General features: G+C 37.0%; 1 protein-coding gene and 1 pseudogene across 1 annotated transcript; both read right to left on the bottom strand.

The window, feature by feature from the left end:
* Nucleotides 1–9,887: 9,887 nt before the first annotated feature.
* On the bottom strand, nucleotides 9,888–11,146 carry LOC132167784 (acetylserotonin O-methyltransferase-like). Its single transcript, XM_059578809.1, has 2 exons — nucleotides 10,382–11,146; nucleotides 9,888–10,280 (listed from the first exon to the last, which is right to left on the bottom strand). The coding sequence occupies exons 1-2, from the start codon at nucleotides 11,144–11,146 to the stop codon at nucleotides 9,984–9,986; spliced, it is 1,062 nt and encodes a 353-aa protein (XP_059434792.1). The 3' UTR covers nucleotides 9,888–9,983.
* An 88-nt stretch (nucleotides 11,147–11,234) lies between these two features.
* Nucleotides 11,235–15,829, bottom strand: LOC132169799 (acetylserotonin O-methyltransferase-like; annotated as a pseudogene).
* Between the last annotated feature and the right edge of the window lie 669 nt (nucleotides 15,830–16,498).

The following is a 16,498-nucleotide window of genomic DNA, read 5'->3' as shown; positions in this document are numbered from 1 at the left end:
ATTTTACTTCTCTGCTGGATACATCCACCTATACTATATCGGCCCACCGAGTCGGCATTCACGGACAAGATGCACAACAACATGAACCATGCTAGTAAAAAAGCTGGGGGAAAAAACCTGTTTCATCTTGCACAACGTGATACAAACGTCACCCTGTAGTCGGTTAATATCCTCTTGTGTTAATGTTGTTGAACATAGGCCCCTGAAGAATGCTGACATCTCAACAAGAGGTCTAACCACGTTGCCTAGAAGTGATCCACGCAATGCAATAGGTAGAAGCTGCTGCATCAGTATGTGACTGTCATGACTCTTTAACCCCGATATCGTACGGTCCTAAAGTCGTACACAACGGAAAATGTTCGAGGCATATCCGTCGGGCACCCTTACATTTCGTAGCACTTTCAAAAAATGTGTTTTTACCATCCTTGGACATCGTGTGGGTAGCTTGTCGCATATAGGTCTTACCATCCTCGCCAGTGTAGGGATGAAGTGTATGTCTCAAACCCGTTTCTTGCAAATCTAAGTGGGCGGCAAGGTTGTCCTTTGTTTTTCCTAGAATGTCCAATATTGTATCAAGTATGTTGTCCATCATGTTTTTTCTCTATGTGCATTACATCAAGGTTGTGCCGCAATAAATTATCTTTCCAATATGGCAACCTAAAGAAAATACTTTTCTTCTTCCACACTACATTAGAAGTATTCGTCTTCCGCATCTTTCATTTTTCTTTATCATTCGGCCTTGCCTGACCCGCGTTCTCATCCCCAAACACCATCCCTTCTAATTGGCTCATGATTTCATTTCCACTTGGGACATCAGGAGCACATTCTAGTTCTACGTTGTTGTTAAATGTTCTTTTGTTCCGCCTCCATGGATGATCCATGGGCAAATATTGCCTGTGGCTCATAAAACACCATTTATGGCCGTGTTTTAACCATTTCGACCTTGTTGAGTGCATGCCTTCTCACCCCTGGTAAACCATCCAGACAAATTTGCATATGCTAGGAAGTCATTAGTTGTTCATATCAACTGCGCTCGTATAACAAAATTATTTTTCTTTGAGACGTCATATGTGCGTACCCTTACATTTTATAGTTCATGTAACTCCTCAATTAAGGGTTGAAGGCAGACATCTATATCCATTCCAGGTGAACTTGGGCCCGGGATAATTAAGGATAGTATGAAAGACGTTTGTTTCATGCATATCCAAGGAAGCAAGTTGTATGGCATAAGCATTACAGGCCAAATGCTGTGAGATGTGCTCATGTTCCTAAATGGATTAAATCCATCCGAGATTAGTCCGAGCCTTACGTTCCTGCTGTGCACTGAAAACTCTGGATGTAAATTGTCGAATGACTTCTATGCTTCACCTTCGGCCGAATGCCTTAAAATACACAATCCTTAGTACGGCCTTCTGCATGCCACCTCATAAAAGGTGCAGTATACTCTGACATAAACAGCTTTTATAGTCGTGGTATATGTGGAAACCAGCGCAACTCCTTCATCGAACCTTTCTTGCCTGACAATATGGGTTGACCATCCTCATCTAAATTGATTGCATCTATCCATTTAGATTTTTCACAAACGGTACATGAATTCAACTCCTTATTGCCCTTCCAGAATAACATACAGTCATTATGACACACCGAAATCTTCTCATACCTGAGTCTCATGTCCCATAAAAACTTTTTCGCCTCATATGTATTAACTGGCAGAGTTTCATCATTCTTAGGCAGCAACTGATTGATGAACTCTAGGAAATATGAAAATATCACATTACTAAGTCCCCCAATGCACTTCAAGTTGTACAGGTGTACAGTCGCACTTAGTTTGCTATGTTTGGTCCCAGTATGAAGTTGTTTCTCTGCCTTTTTAAGAAGGTCGTAATAATTTAGTGCGTTACCTTTAGCGGTTCTTGGTTCACAATTTCTTCACCCTTTTGCACCACAACCTGAGGCTCACAATTGTCTTCCCTGACTACTTCGTGCATGCCGAATAAATCACGCAACATTGCGTGCAAGTCTCCACCCTGATTTGCGCTTGTACCCGCATTTGAGGCCGGGCGATTTGAATTAGACCCTGTACAGGCTTTTCACCGTGATAGTACCAAAGTGTGTATTCCGGCATCATTCCTATTCCCCCTGTCAAGTGGTCGAATATGAAACCTGGCGGGTGGTGCCGGTTATTTTGACAAATCTTACAAGGGCAATAGATGAATCCATCAGGGGTTCTACAGTTACTAACTACAAACTCCACGAACAATCTACACCCGTCTTTATATTCCCTTTTACCCCTAGACTTTATCATCCAACTCTTGTCCATTTTTCTCTACGTATATAAATTAGGAATAAATATGTAAGACTTAGACAATATAAACCTAATTTAAAGCGCACACACACACACACACACACACACACACATATATATATATATATATATATATATATATATATATATATATAAACCTTCAATATTTTATGTGAAAATGTAACTCTCGTTAGTGTAACAAATATAAAAGGAAATATTCATGCGTGTGTTGTATATATATATATATATATATATATATGCATTTGTTATATAGGGACCTAAAATAAAACAAAACTAGGTTGGTTATTTAATTAACAAATATATCTAGTATTCATGGATGAATTTGTTATATAAAGGGGATAGTACCAAAGTGTGTATTTTAACACTTATCTGGCATATAATTAATCTTGAAAAGAGCCAAAAAAAAGAAAAAAAAAAAAATACTCGATCAAGTTTAAACATTTTGTTTGGTGGAGACCCTATACAAAATAATTCTAGCTATGTTATTTTATAAGGTTTTTCTATAATATCTACCTAGCTAGGTTTGTTATGGGGACCCTAAATACAATAAATCTAGGTTAAATGTCACTCTTTGGCCTTAGTAGGTGATGACATGGGTTACAACTTCTGAATATAGAATAATATAGCAGCTTTAAAATCCATAATATCATGACATATCTACTAATTCAATAATTACTTGCATCAATATGATCATTTCTTTGTAAACAATCTTTCCTTGTTTCTTTTTGCATTGAATTTGGATTATTGTTGTCAGCTTGTATTATTATTATGTCATTTGCAGTATAGAATATATTGGATTTTTTGTTTGGTTTTTTTTTTTTTTGTTTTTATTTTTATTTTTATTTTTTTGTATGATATATATAAAGGTTAAAATAATTTTGAGTGTTTTGCAAATATTTTAAATGGTTTCTTAATATTTTTTGTTATTCTTTTAAATAAAAAGACATTAATCAAGAAAGTAGTTGAAAAGAGGAAAATCAAGAACTAAACATCTAATAAATGGAGTTTTTTTTTTTTGGAGTATAACTTTTCTTTTTTGTTGGGATGTTTCTTGGGTTATTGACACATTAGATTAATTTCTTTCATATTAATCAGAATTTTAAGAAAATTTCAATTTGTTTTTAGGTAATATTAATTTTAATGCGTTATCTTTCAACTAGAAAAATCTGAGTTCCTCAAACCAAAAGTTTAATCCTTTTTGGATGGTTTTTTTTGTTTGAAAAAATATTTTATGTGGGATAGAATTAAGTAAAAATTGTTTTGAATATATTTTGTGTTTTAGGTTATGTGTTTAATTATGATTAAATTTGTTTTAAAAACTCAAAACAAAAGTGTAAATGAAAAAAATAGTCTAAAAAACAAAGTCATGGCTTTTTACTTATTCATTTGGATTCTCTCTAAGTTTGACAAAGTTTGCACTTTCGTCAACTACTTTTCCCATTAAATCCATGGAGTTCGGATTGAATCCTCTCGTTGTGTGAATTTATAACTTACAAATAAGGGATCGATGTATGTTTATGATGTTTGAATATTAATCATTCCTTTCAATATTAAGACTTTTTATATTTGAATATTAATTAAACAAAGTCTTAAATTAAGTCTCTATAATTCACCACTACATGTGATTATTAGAAGGTCAAATGATTGAAATGAATGATTAAAATTGACATAATGTTCTAGAAATTCCTTACTAATAAGCCAACTTTTTCAGGTAAACACACACACACACAAAAAAGAAAAAAAAAAAACCACATTTAAAAAACTATTATATTTTGAAACAAGAACCTAGCATGAGAAACATCATTTTGCATGCATGTGCATATACAACGTACAATAAGTAATAGATATACAAAAAAAATAAAACAAATACCTCAATTAAATGCTCACAAATACTCAATCCAGTGCATTAACGAAACATCATGCGGATTCATGACAAAATAAAACATAAATATAAAACAAAACAATATATATATATACCTGCTGGAGATAGGATATTGCCGGAGAAGCTGAGGTTGGAGAACTGCTAGAGACAGCAACGGCGACGACGACGTACTTGAGCTGGCCTGCCGGAGATGATAGTGAGCTTGAGAGAGAGTGTGCTAGCTACTGTTCCAAGTTGAGAGATAGAGCTGAGAGAGAGAGATCAGGAGATGAGGAAGAGTGAGGGAGAGGAAGCTAGCTATACACTGGTCGGATCAAAGCTAATCGAGGGAGGAGAAGAAAAGAAAGAAAAAATGGGGGAGGGAGAGGGGCTGGCCTGGGCGGGAGAGAAGAAAAAGTGGGGAGGGAGAGAGGGAAAAAAGAAAAAAAGAAGAAGAGTGATGGCATGGCCGCTCGATGGGACGGCCAACAGGCGCTGGCCTTCCCAAGGCAAATTCCTGACGTGCCACATGAGGCACGTCAAGAATTTCTGAGGTGCCACATGTGGCACGTCAGAACTTTCTGACTTACGTTATTTGGCATGTCAGGAATTTGCCAAATAATATCAATGCTTCTTAATTAAGTCCTCTTGTTAGTCTTGTGTTTATTGGCTTCCATTATATCTTTATTTTTATTTTTATTAATGTTAAGTCTCAAACTTAATTTGTTTGCTTGCATTTGCCTTGCCTGTTCTCTCTTTTAATATTAGAATGATCTTGTATTATAGGACTGATGCGAATGGTGAGGTGGCCAACCAAGATGTACATCTTCCCGAAATTCTACCAAAATTTCTTGGTCGGTTTTATTATTTCTTTGGGAAACCCATTGAAACAGAAGGTATGGTTAATTTTTTTCTTTAAATTTAAAATACAGGTGCCCCTTTTGTCTACGCTAGATGTCTCTAATGTAACACTCCACCCCAATAACATAGTATTATCCACTTTTGACTCCCCTGAATCAAACTTCCTAAGAAGTCATCTGACCTGAGAAAAATAATCTCTAATGACAATCATCGAGTTCTTTCTCTTCTCTAAAACCTGCACTATTATAATATCGTCCCATTGGGAAACATGAAACATATGTTGTTATAAATCACTACATCATGCCCTACCTAAGTATAAAACGAGATATATGGTAGAGGGCATTTAGTGAGCAGATGTTGTGAGCCACATTAGCTGATGTAGGTACTCTTCTCAACCCCGGCCCCCTTCTTCAAGTCCATTGTGTCCTTCCTGAATCTTAGAACAATGGTAAACTGTGCTTTCACTTGAGCAACAGTCATTGATAGTTTTAAGCTTTTGTGAGTATATGATAGAAGGTAATTTAAATAATTAAGTCAATCATTTCTTATCGGTTTAAGCTTTTGAAATAAGTTGTGATTTAATAGAATTCTCAATGCCAATTCTTTTTTTTCTTTTTTTTTTTTAATTTTTTTTTTAATTTTTATAAGTAAGCTACAAGGTGATTAATCTTAATCTTTAATTATGTTTTGAAGGGAGGAAGCAGGAATTAAGAGACAAGGACAAATCTCAAAAAATATATTTAGAAGTCAAGTATGAGGTTGCGAGATGCATTAATTGATTATTTGAAGGAAAAAAGAAAAAAAGATTCTTATAGAAATTTGTTGTCTCGATTAATTTACCAAGCTACAAATGGCTTTACATGCATATGAAGTTCCTACATTTCAACTTTGAATAATTCGCCCATTGAAGATGAATTCCACTTTTTCTCTTGAAGAAGCCCATGAACTTTTCTTGAGATGTTGTAGCCATAGGTCTTTGGTGGCATTGATTTATGAGGGGTACTCCATATACTATCAAGTGTTCCATTTCAAGTACTGCTCACTTCTTGATATGGCAATGAAAATTACTATTAGATAAAATAATAAATGAAAATTTTCATTGTTACGTCAAACAGTGAATAATTAGAAGTATGTATAGCTTTTCTCTTGATTTATTCTCCATAAGGGTGGGAAAGTTTAGGACAATTTGTTTTTTTTATTATTGTCATTATATGTATAACACGCCTTTTGACCAAGGGCGTTATTGGATACAAAATTCGATCTCTATTTAAATTTATTAATTTGGGGAGACTATGATGGAGTATGATAATTAAAAAACACGGCATTTGTTTATAAGATTTTATTCTCTCTTTTTTTTCCATTTATTTTTCTGAAACATAGGCAAGCAGCTCTAAAGAGAGTTAATGGTTTATTTATTTTTAATTAAGCCAAAACAGCTTTATAAAATGGACCAATTGATTGACAAGAAAAGAAGAAGAAGAAGACAAGGAAGAAAGAAGAAGAAAATCTAGTACATGCAACGACAATTTCATTTCATGTTTCTTTGTTTTATTTGCAAATAAAAAGTGTTTTTGCGTGAAAAAAAGAGAAAGAAATAGAGCAAAAAATAGAAATCCTTCCTAATAAAAAACAAAAATTAGATGAAATATATATATATATAAACCTGATATATTGACGTGTCAAAAAGCCACGTCAAGAAATTTTGACGTGTCTAATTTTACGATGTCAATAAATATTTAAATATTAAGTTATTTAAATAAAATGTTTAAAAATTAAATTGAATTTAAATTTCCTGACGTGTTGAATTTAACACGTCAATAAATATTGACGTGCCACTTCTGGTATGTCAAAAAAAATTTGTTGACGTGCCACTTTTGGCACGTCAATAATTACTGACGTGGCAAAATTTGGTTACTGTTTGCCACGTCATAAGCCATCAATTTTTTTGTAGTGATTCTTATAAAATTCTAAATTTACTATTAATTTCAAATTAAAATTTAAAAATAAAACGGAAAATTTGAAGGGTAATTTGGTATTTTTAATTGTTTATGCTAGGGTTTAAGGAGTGGTAGATTGCATCAAATTAAAAGTCCAAAGGTAAAATTAAGAGTTTTTAAAATTTGGGTGTTTCTTCTCAAAACGCATAGTAGTTTAATTGTTATAAGTGAAGTTTTTCCTATATAAAATGAAGTCAAGCTCCATATATATATATATAGTTGTGTAACCATCTCTAAATCGAAGGAGTGGCCATCCAACCACCTCTAACATGAAGAGATGCTCATGCTTGTGACTTCTTATGTTATGTTGGATGGCTGCCCTCTCCTCCGTGGAGGTGGCCATGGAATTGCCAATTGCCATAGAACCACCTTTTTATTTTTTTATTTAGGAAAAAATATAAAAAAGCCCTCCAAACAACCAGCCGTTTCCATTTTAGCCCCCTAATGTTCAAAAAGTGAAAAAGTAGTCCCCAAAACTACCAAACAGTTGCATTTTGGCCACTCCGTTGGTCATTACCATTAAATAGGATAAAAATTCAAAACTACGTCGTTTTGGTAAGGTTAGGTTACTAAAATGGCATTTTATAAAAAAATAAAATAAAAAAAATTTTTAAAAAAAAATTTAAAACAAACAATCAAAATGGCGCGTTTTGCTTGAAATTAGGGTTTCCTTGCCGTTTTGGTAAGGGTAAGAATTAAAACAAAATTCCCCCAACCCCACGCATACACCCAGACCTCCTTCTCCCTCACGACACCTTCCAATTTTTTTAGGGTTCTCTTACCCAACCCAGATGATGAAGGTCTTCCTGTAGCATTCCATCCCCATGCACTCGCCATCTCCATTTCCATCCTTGCGATAAAGAAGAGCCGCCAAGTAGCCAAAAACAAAGGATCCTATTGGGATATTTGCAACCACAACATTGTGATTTATGGAGAAATTTTTTGTCCCAAACAACTTAGTAATTGCCCCGCTACACACTCCTATGACGACAGTACTGATGTTGAGGGAAAGGTTGGTTTTGTTGGCAAGGAAGAAGAATGCTCCTGCTGTTGGAGCGATTAATGCCACAATTGAAGCTGGTCTTGAAATCACATGCTTGGTTCTGTACAATTGAAACCAAACTCTTTTGGGAGTATGCGTGGGATTGGGGGAATTTTGTTTTAATTCTTACGCTTACCAAAACGGCATCGTTTTGGTAAGGGTAAGGAAACCATAATTTCAAGTAAAACGGCGCCGTTTTGATTGCTTGTTTAATTTTTTTTTTTTCCCACAAAAGGGCATTTTAGTAACTTAACCTTACCAAAACGACGTAGTTTTGAATTTTCCATCCTATTTGATGGTGATGACTAACAGAGTGGCCAAAATGTAACTGTTTGGTAGTTTGGGGGGCTACTTTATCACTTTTTGAACATTAGTGGGCTAAAATAGAAACGACTGGTAGTTTGTGGTGCTTTTTCATTTTTTTCCCTTTTATTTATCATAGTTTTTTGAAGTAATAAGTGATCATTTATCCTATAAAAATAAACACATGTTTTCTCAAAATATTCCTATAAGAAGATGTGAAAATTTTTCTCAATAGATCTATTGTATTTCGTTTTCTAAAAAGCTTTTTGTGTTGTGTTTTGAAAAGTGAATGGACACCGTTTTCATCTAAATTGGGATGGAAAAAATTTTTCTACCCAATCTATAAAAGTGACGAAAGAGTTTTCTTTTAAATTGGGTTGAAAAAATTTCATCTAATTCATATCATATTTATAGATTGGATATGCTTGTGTCATTTTTATAAATTGAGTTGAGAACTTAACCAACCCAATTGAGAGGAAAGACTTGTTCAAAGTGATTGTTTGTTAAATATTTTGAAAAAACAAAAAACGAATTAAATTAACAAAGAGAGCTTTCCTACAAACTTTCCTTCATTCAACAGAGAAAATATAGAGGTAACAGGAAAAGAAAAACAAATACAAGCTTACTGTAAACCCCAACTGGCCAGATCTCAAAAAACAGGAATGAGATCATAAACAGAAAAAAAAATATGCGAATGCAGCCAGAGAAAACTTTTGTCGTGACGCATACTGGTGATGGATACTATAATTGGGAGTACGAATACCCCAATCAAACATCTAAACAGGCTTCCTAAAAAGCCATGGAGATTTATATGAGAAGTAACTGTAGAAAAAAGGTTTCTAAAAGGAAACCAAAAAGAAAAGGAAAAAAGATCCACTCCACAGACAAAGAGTCTGAAGACCAAACAGATCGGAATAAAAACTAAGCGACAAAGTCGAAAAATACAAAAGGTTACACAAGATAACCAGAAAAAACTCAAAATACAGCAGCTGCGACGGAGGGGAGGTTCGGCGGACACTGCACGGCACGTGGGGCCCACGCGCCAGTGCGTGTGGTCCACGCCCCGATGCGTGGCTGTCAAAAGGAGCCACACAGGAGGTCTCCAAAAAGCTGGAACGCTGGTGATGATGGTGGATGGGCGCGTGTCTGGCTGGGACTGATGGAAAGAAGTAGATCTGACTTTGAAAAAGCCATTCTTTAAGCCAACACAGATCCGGCTGGTGAAGCGATGAAGGAGGCAATCCATGGTAAAGAGGAAGCAGGAGATCCATTGCAGCTGCTGTTTCTTAAGGGTCTAGATAGATCTCTAGAAAACTCTAGAGAATAAAGAGTCGTTTCACGAAAGGAGAAACTCATGAAGAAAGGGAACAAAAACCATGAGAAGGGGGTCAGAAGGTCCCTCCTCCTCAAGCTTAGTCGGCTGCGTTTGAGACAGGAGAGAGAAGAGAGGTTTTTCTTTCTAGAGGAAACCATAATCTTAAATTGCACTCAAAACGAAGCAAGCTACATCAAACAACCTGTCTTGTACAACGTTACAGAAAGAAAATTACAAACTTATATTATATAGGACTAGAAATCCATGCACTATATATATTACGGAAAAGCCTCAATAACAGATTGCACAGCACGAATGGGTTTCACTGTGTATCGACAAAATCCAGCCTTGCCAAGAACAAATCCCCACTCCTTGAAGGTCCTCTCTTTGCCAGTATTAGTATGGGCCATCACGATCATGTCTAGAGCCAGCCTCACATCAGTTAGCTTGTCCGTTTCTGCTTCTTCAATCACTGCTTCAACAATTATTACCTTCCCTTTATCCTCTGGAATGGCTTCTCTGCATTTCTTAAGGATTTGGATGCATTCCTTGTCTCCCCAATCATGGAGAACCCACTGCGATTGATCACAAGCCAAATTAATTAATTCATTACCCAAACATGCCTTCTTCTTTTGGGCTTCCTAATTATCACATAAATGATCATATACTAATTTACCTTTAGGAAAACAGCATCAGCCTTTGGAACACTTAAAAACATGTCACCCCCGACATGTTCAACTTCGATGGACTCTGTCGCAACCGAGACAACATGAGGAAGATCAAAGTTGATGCCTCGAAGCCATGGGAATGCCTTCACCAACGTTTGCAAAGTGGTTCCGTTGCCCCCACCCACATCCACCAAACTGCCAAGCCCATCAAATACTTCTGGGCAATCGTGAATCATGGCAGGCACCGCCAACCTAGCATCACAAGCCATTGCCTCATTGATAAGCTGGCTGTGAGCGGGATTCTCTGCAGCATAGCTCCATACATCTTCGCCATGAGCCGCATCAAATGGCGAAGTCTCATTGGCTAGAACACGGGCGCTCAGACTGTGCCATGGTGCTAGCATCACTGGGCTACTTTCTAGTAAAATTAAAGCCGCCACGCTACGTTCTCCATGTCTCATCAGACGGCGTGACAGAGCCGTTTGTGCATAACCTGGGGAGCCATGGGCGGTGGTGAGTTCCTCTTTGAATATTTCGCGGTGCATTAGAAACCTCATGATGCAGTAGAGGGGGGACGGAGCGCATGCTAGAGCTGACGACAACTCGGATAATGTCATCGGGCTTCCATGGCTTTCAATGGCATCGGCTATCCCAAGCTCAATAGTACACTTCACTACCGCCATTTCTGTGAACCCGAATGCGTATTTCCAGATAGCCACTTCCGCTTGTTCCTCTTCCTCCTGCCATGTTGCTTCTCTTTGTTTTTCTTCCATCTCTAGTCAGTTTGAGAAATCTAGCTATTTTATGTTAGCAGTATGAATTCCACATCAGCAAATGCCTTGCAAGCTGTGAACCATCTAGCTATGACATCCTACTGTGAAGACCTGTTGACACCAATTCAGGAAACACTATCAACCATGCAAGCTGTCAAGCAATCAACTCATATATCTTACAGCTGTGGAGAAACATTGACACCCGCTAAGGAAAGCATGGGCAACCAACTAAAGAAACAATCTCTGCCTTACAAGGAAACTATTAATGTGCAGACAACAAGGCATTCTCAAAATTTACAAGGAAACACATCAGTAATGAAAAATAGCAAAGAACTCTCAACGGTTATAAGAAAACACATCAACATAATATATTTCACATAAGGCAATTGGGCTGTAATTGATATCTTCTTTGTTGTTGTAAATCAGTGTATGTTTTCATTCCTTATTTTTCAGTGTACCTTTTGTATATATATCACCGTGTACCTCTCAGTGAAAGTTAAGCAATAAACTTTTCTCTTTGCATCTCTTAGATTTTCTTAACTTTTTAGCATTGCATTTCAGGTCAGAGCTTCATATATATATACAAGAATGAATAGTTGCCGCGCATTAGGAAGCGAAGCTATCACTATCACATAATTCTTTCACGGTATCACTTGTAATTTTATTTCTTCTTCTTCTTCTTCTTTTCTTTTCCCATTTAACGTTTATGATAATTCAGCCAAAGACTGGCCCTCGACTGACGTTGCTTTCTACATATATATATATAATAAAGACAACTAATGAATGCATGGAATGGACTGTTGTGAGTGCACTACAGCCATTGCCCCCGCCCACATCCACCAGACTGCTAAGCCCATCAAAAACCTTTGGACAACCGTGAATTATTGCAGGCACGGTCACCTTGGCATCAGAAGCCATTGCTTCATTGACGAGTTGGCTCTGAGAAGGATTTGCTTCTAAAAAGCTCCATGCATCTTTGCCATGAGCCACCTCAAATGGTGAAGTCTAATTGGCTAGAACACGGGCACTGAGAAAGTGCAATGATGACATCACCATTGGGCTACTATTTAGCATAATGAAAGTAGTCAAGCTGTGCTCTCCATATCTCATCAAACGGCGAGACAGGGTCGTTTGTGCATAACCTGGGGAGCCATGGGCGGTGAGTTCCTCTTTGAATATTCTCCGGTGCATTAGAAACCTTATTATGCGGTAAAGGGGAGATGAAGTGCATGCTAGAGCTAATGACAACTCAGATAGTGTCATGGGACTTCCATGGCTTTCAATAACATCGGCTATCCCGAGCTCAATGGCACACTTCACTACCGCAATTTATGTGAATCCGAAGACGTATTTCCAAATACTCGCTTCTGCCAGTTCTTCTTCTTTGCACCATTTTGTCTCTCTTTGTGTTTCTTCCGTCTCTCTCTCTCTTTTTTTTTTTTTTTTGGATGAATGATTGAATTTTATATCAACAAACAAACAACTACAGAACTCTCTTTAGTAAAAACTAAAGAACAATGACACTACAAGTATCAACCCCCACCAACTCTCTCTCTCTCTCTCTCTCGTCTCTTGAGCAATCTATTAATTGCTTAAGGCTGAGGTTATACACTTGAGGTTGAGCAATCTATATATATATACGAGAAAGAGAATTGTTTTCGCAATAAGAAATGAAGCTGTCATCATGCACAATAATTCTTTCAAGATTGTACTGCTATAATTTTTGTTTTAATTTCCTTTAATTTAAGATAGTCCATGATAGGAGTTCACGATAAATTGACAGAAATAGGTTGGGTCCTACGTGGGACTCCATCAGTCCACCAATAAAGACTGGTCAGAAAATAAATGCATCTTTGTCGATCAATATAATTGTTTCAAGATTGTAGAGGAGTTACAGAACCCTCGAAAGTAGAGCTGTGCAACTGTGCAAGCATGTTCACTTGCAATCAGGTAAAACACGTGCCTCGCTATAAAAACACGTGAATCATAGACTATTTTCAAAGTTGAAAACATCACATGCTGGCTTGTTTCACCTCTTCGCCCATCCCCACAAGCCCCCCAACACCACTCCAAGTTACATGTCCATACCAAATTTAAAGGAATTTTGAAATACTTAAATTAGGTTCGAATCTTTTAATAAATAATTTTTACATATGCTTAATTAGTATTAATAGTTTTAAATTTTTATTAATACTCTGATGGGACTGAATTAATTAGGCTATAATTCAGTCGGATCGAACTTGAGAGAGCGCTTATGGTTCTCATAGTTTAAGTCCTTTTTTTGCGGCTCCAGCAGGTAGATGTTATTATAGTTACGCTCAAATATAGTCACGTACAATTCATCTTCCTAGCCTACCAATTTTTGCTTAAGAAATAAAAAAAATGTACATGTCCATATTGAGGTTCGAATTACTTAATTGAACAACGCTATATAGTTCAATGAAAATCGGCTTAAGGCAAAAGGTTAAAATAAGGCTTTGGTAATATGTAAAATTTGTAAGTGTTGTCAGTAAATTTGTATATTTTTTTTTTTCTAAGCAATACGGGAGAGAGGAGAAAAAGGGACATGCAGTAAATTTGTACTTGTAACTCTCTTTTAGTCCCTAAAGTATACGTACCTTCCATAGTTCAATATCATATTTCTTTTGCATACACAATATTGCATATAATTAATAGTCAAATTATAATCATTCCTTAAACCTTAAGACCTTTAAAATCACCAAACCGTTCTGTAAATATCCCAATATTTTACCACACTGAATTTTAGTTTGTCTCCCTTAAAAATTGAATATTTTCTTTTGAAATTTAACTTAATAAAAACCCAGGGGTGGTCAGCCTTGTTGGGATTTGAACGCATCACACCAAGTCACCAACCCTCAATCATAGACTATTTTCAAAGTTGAAAACAGCACATGCTGACTTGTTTCACCCCTTCGCCCATCCCCACAATCTCCCCCGCAGGCCGTGTCAATAGTCAGCACCACCACAAGAATTTAGGTCTTTGAAGTCGCCCCTAAAAGTCCTAAAGTGAACACTGTTGACAACAGCGTCGACTTTTCGACCTTAAAGGTGTCGACGCTAATAGTCCGACCCTAATGATCAAATGCGTTATCAGCGTCCACTTAAAGTCGACCCTAATGATCACTTTTAGCGTCCACTTTATCGACCCTAAAAGTTGAAATGGTTTGACCCTAAAGACTATGGTTGATAATCAACCATTCGCGTCCACTAAAAGTGGACCCTGATAGTTAACCATTAGGGTCCACAAAGGTCCTAAAGAAATTAAAAAAAAAATTAACTATCAGCGTCCAAACCAAAGTGGACGCTGATAGTTAATCATTAGCGTCCACAAAGTGGACCTTAATGGTCCAAAATTTTTTTAAAAAAAAATTAACTATCAGTGTCCAAACCAAAGTGGACGCTGATAGTTAACCATTAGTGTCCACAAAGTGGACCCTAATGGTCCTAAAAAAATTTTTAAAAAATAATCTGCGATCGATCGCACAATCGTGTGCGACCGATCGCAGTACCAGTAGGTTTTCGACATTTTGCGATCGATCGCACTTGGAGTGCGATCGATCGCAAAATATAAAAAACCTACTTAAAAACCCTCTGGTACTGCGATCGATCGCACTCCAAGTGCGATCGATCACAGAACCAGGGAACACTGGTATTCCCTAGTATTCGGTTTAATGAGCATTTTTCTAGTGCCAGTAGATGGTAACTAAATAAACTTCAAGCATAAGTTACATTTTATGATTCCACAGCAGCTGAACTAGAAGTCATGAGCAATAAGAAATATAGCTCCTAACTTTCAAATACACAAACTGATCATTCCAAAAATTGACCCAAAAAGCATACACCCAACCTCCAAGCCTCCAGGGAAGCAAAATGAAATAAGATCTTTGTATTTAAGAGGCAGCTGCTTTTCTGGAGGGTAAACAAATAAGACCTGAAAATAGAACAACAACCAATCAAATCAAATGTGTAACAAACATCTAAATGCAAATGAACTCAATATTTTCATAAGATACACAAAGTTATTACAAAATCACTAGCTAAATTATAATACATATTCCGACAGAAACACAAAGCTTGATACTCAAGACCTCACAAGATAATAAAGACAACTAATGAATGCATGGAATGGACTGTTGTGAGTGCACTACAGCCATTGCCCCCGCCCACATCCATCAGACTGCCATGCCCATCAAATACCTTTGGACAACCGTGAATTATTGCAGCCACGGTCACCTTGGCATCAGAAGCTATTGCTTAATTGACGAGTTGGCTCTGAGAAGGATTTGCTTCTAAAAAGTTCCATGCATCTTTGGCATGAGCCACCTCAAATGGTGAAGTCTCATTGGCTAGAACACGGGCATTGAGAAAGTGCAATGATGACATCACCATTGGGCTACTATTTTGCATAATGAAAGCAGTCAAGCTGTGCTCTCCATATCTCATCAAACGGCGAGACAGGGTCGTTTGTGCATAACCTGGGGAGCCATGGGCGGTGAGTTCCTCTTTGAATATTCCCCGGTGCATTAGAAACCTTATTATGCGGTAAAGGGGAGATGAAGTGCATGCTAGAGCTAATGACAACTCGGATAGTGTCATGGGACTTCCATGGCTTTCAATAACATCGGCTATCCTAAGCTCAATGGCACACTTCACTACCGCCATTTCTGTGAATCTGAAGACGTATTTCCAAATACTCGCTTCTGCCAGTTCTTCTTCTTCGCACCATTTTGTCTCTCTTTGTGTTTCTTCCATCTCTCTCTCTCTTTTTTTTTTTGGATAACAAACAAACAACTACAGAACTCTCTTTAGTAAAAACTAAAGAACAATGACACTACAAGTATCAACCCCCACCAACTCTCTCTCTCTCTCTCTCTCTCTATCGTCTCTTGAGCAGTCTATCACTACAAGAAAGTTACTCATCAGGGGCGAATAAAAAGTCGCCCCTAATACTCAACTATTAGGGGCGACATTTGAAAGTCGCCCCTAATAGTTACGTATTAGAGTCCACATCAAAGTGGACGCTAATAATGGGAAGAAAGGTTGGCTATGAGCGTCCACTTTAAAGTGGACGCTAATAAGTCGACCCTAATATACACGTGGGAATTATTGAAGGGGTGGGAAAAATTTAAGCGGCGAAAAAAAAAACTTTTAGTGTCGAGAATAGTCGACCCTAATACTTAACCAATAAGTGGACGCAAAAAGCTGGAAAAAAAGAAAAAAAGAAAAAAAAATCAAATAAAAGATCAATAGGGTTGACTTTGAAAGTCGACCCTAATAGTTAAGTATTAGGGTCGACTTTGTCGACCCTAAAGAGTGCGTAGAAGAATGAAA

Source organism: Corylus avellana, chromosome ca1 (assembly GCF_901000735.1).
Source record: "Corylus avellana chromosome ca1, CavTom2PMs-1.0".
In the NCBI taxonomy this organism is placed as follows: Eukaryota; Viridiplantae; Streptophyta; class Magnoliopsida; order Fagales; family Betulaceae; genus Corylus; species Corylus avellana.
This window is presented reverse-complemented; position numbering and strand designations above follow the sequence as displayed.

Bases quoted from the DNA above. Each gene is read 5' to 3' on its own strand.
- LOC132167784 (XM_059578809.1), bottom strand. From the start codon at position 11,146: ATGGAAGAAAAACAAAGAGAAGCAACATGGCAGGAGGAAGAGGAACAA. The intron at 10,281-10,381 runs GTAAATTAGTAT...GATCAATCGCAG, and splicing joins CTGATGCTGTTTTCCTAAAG to TGGGTTCTCCATGATTGGGG.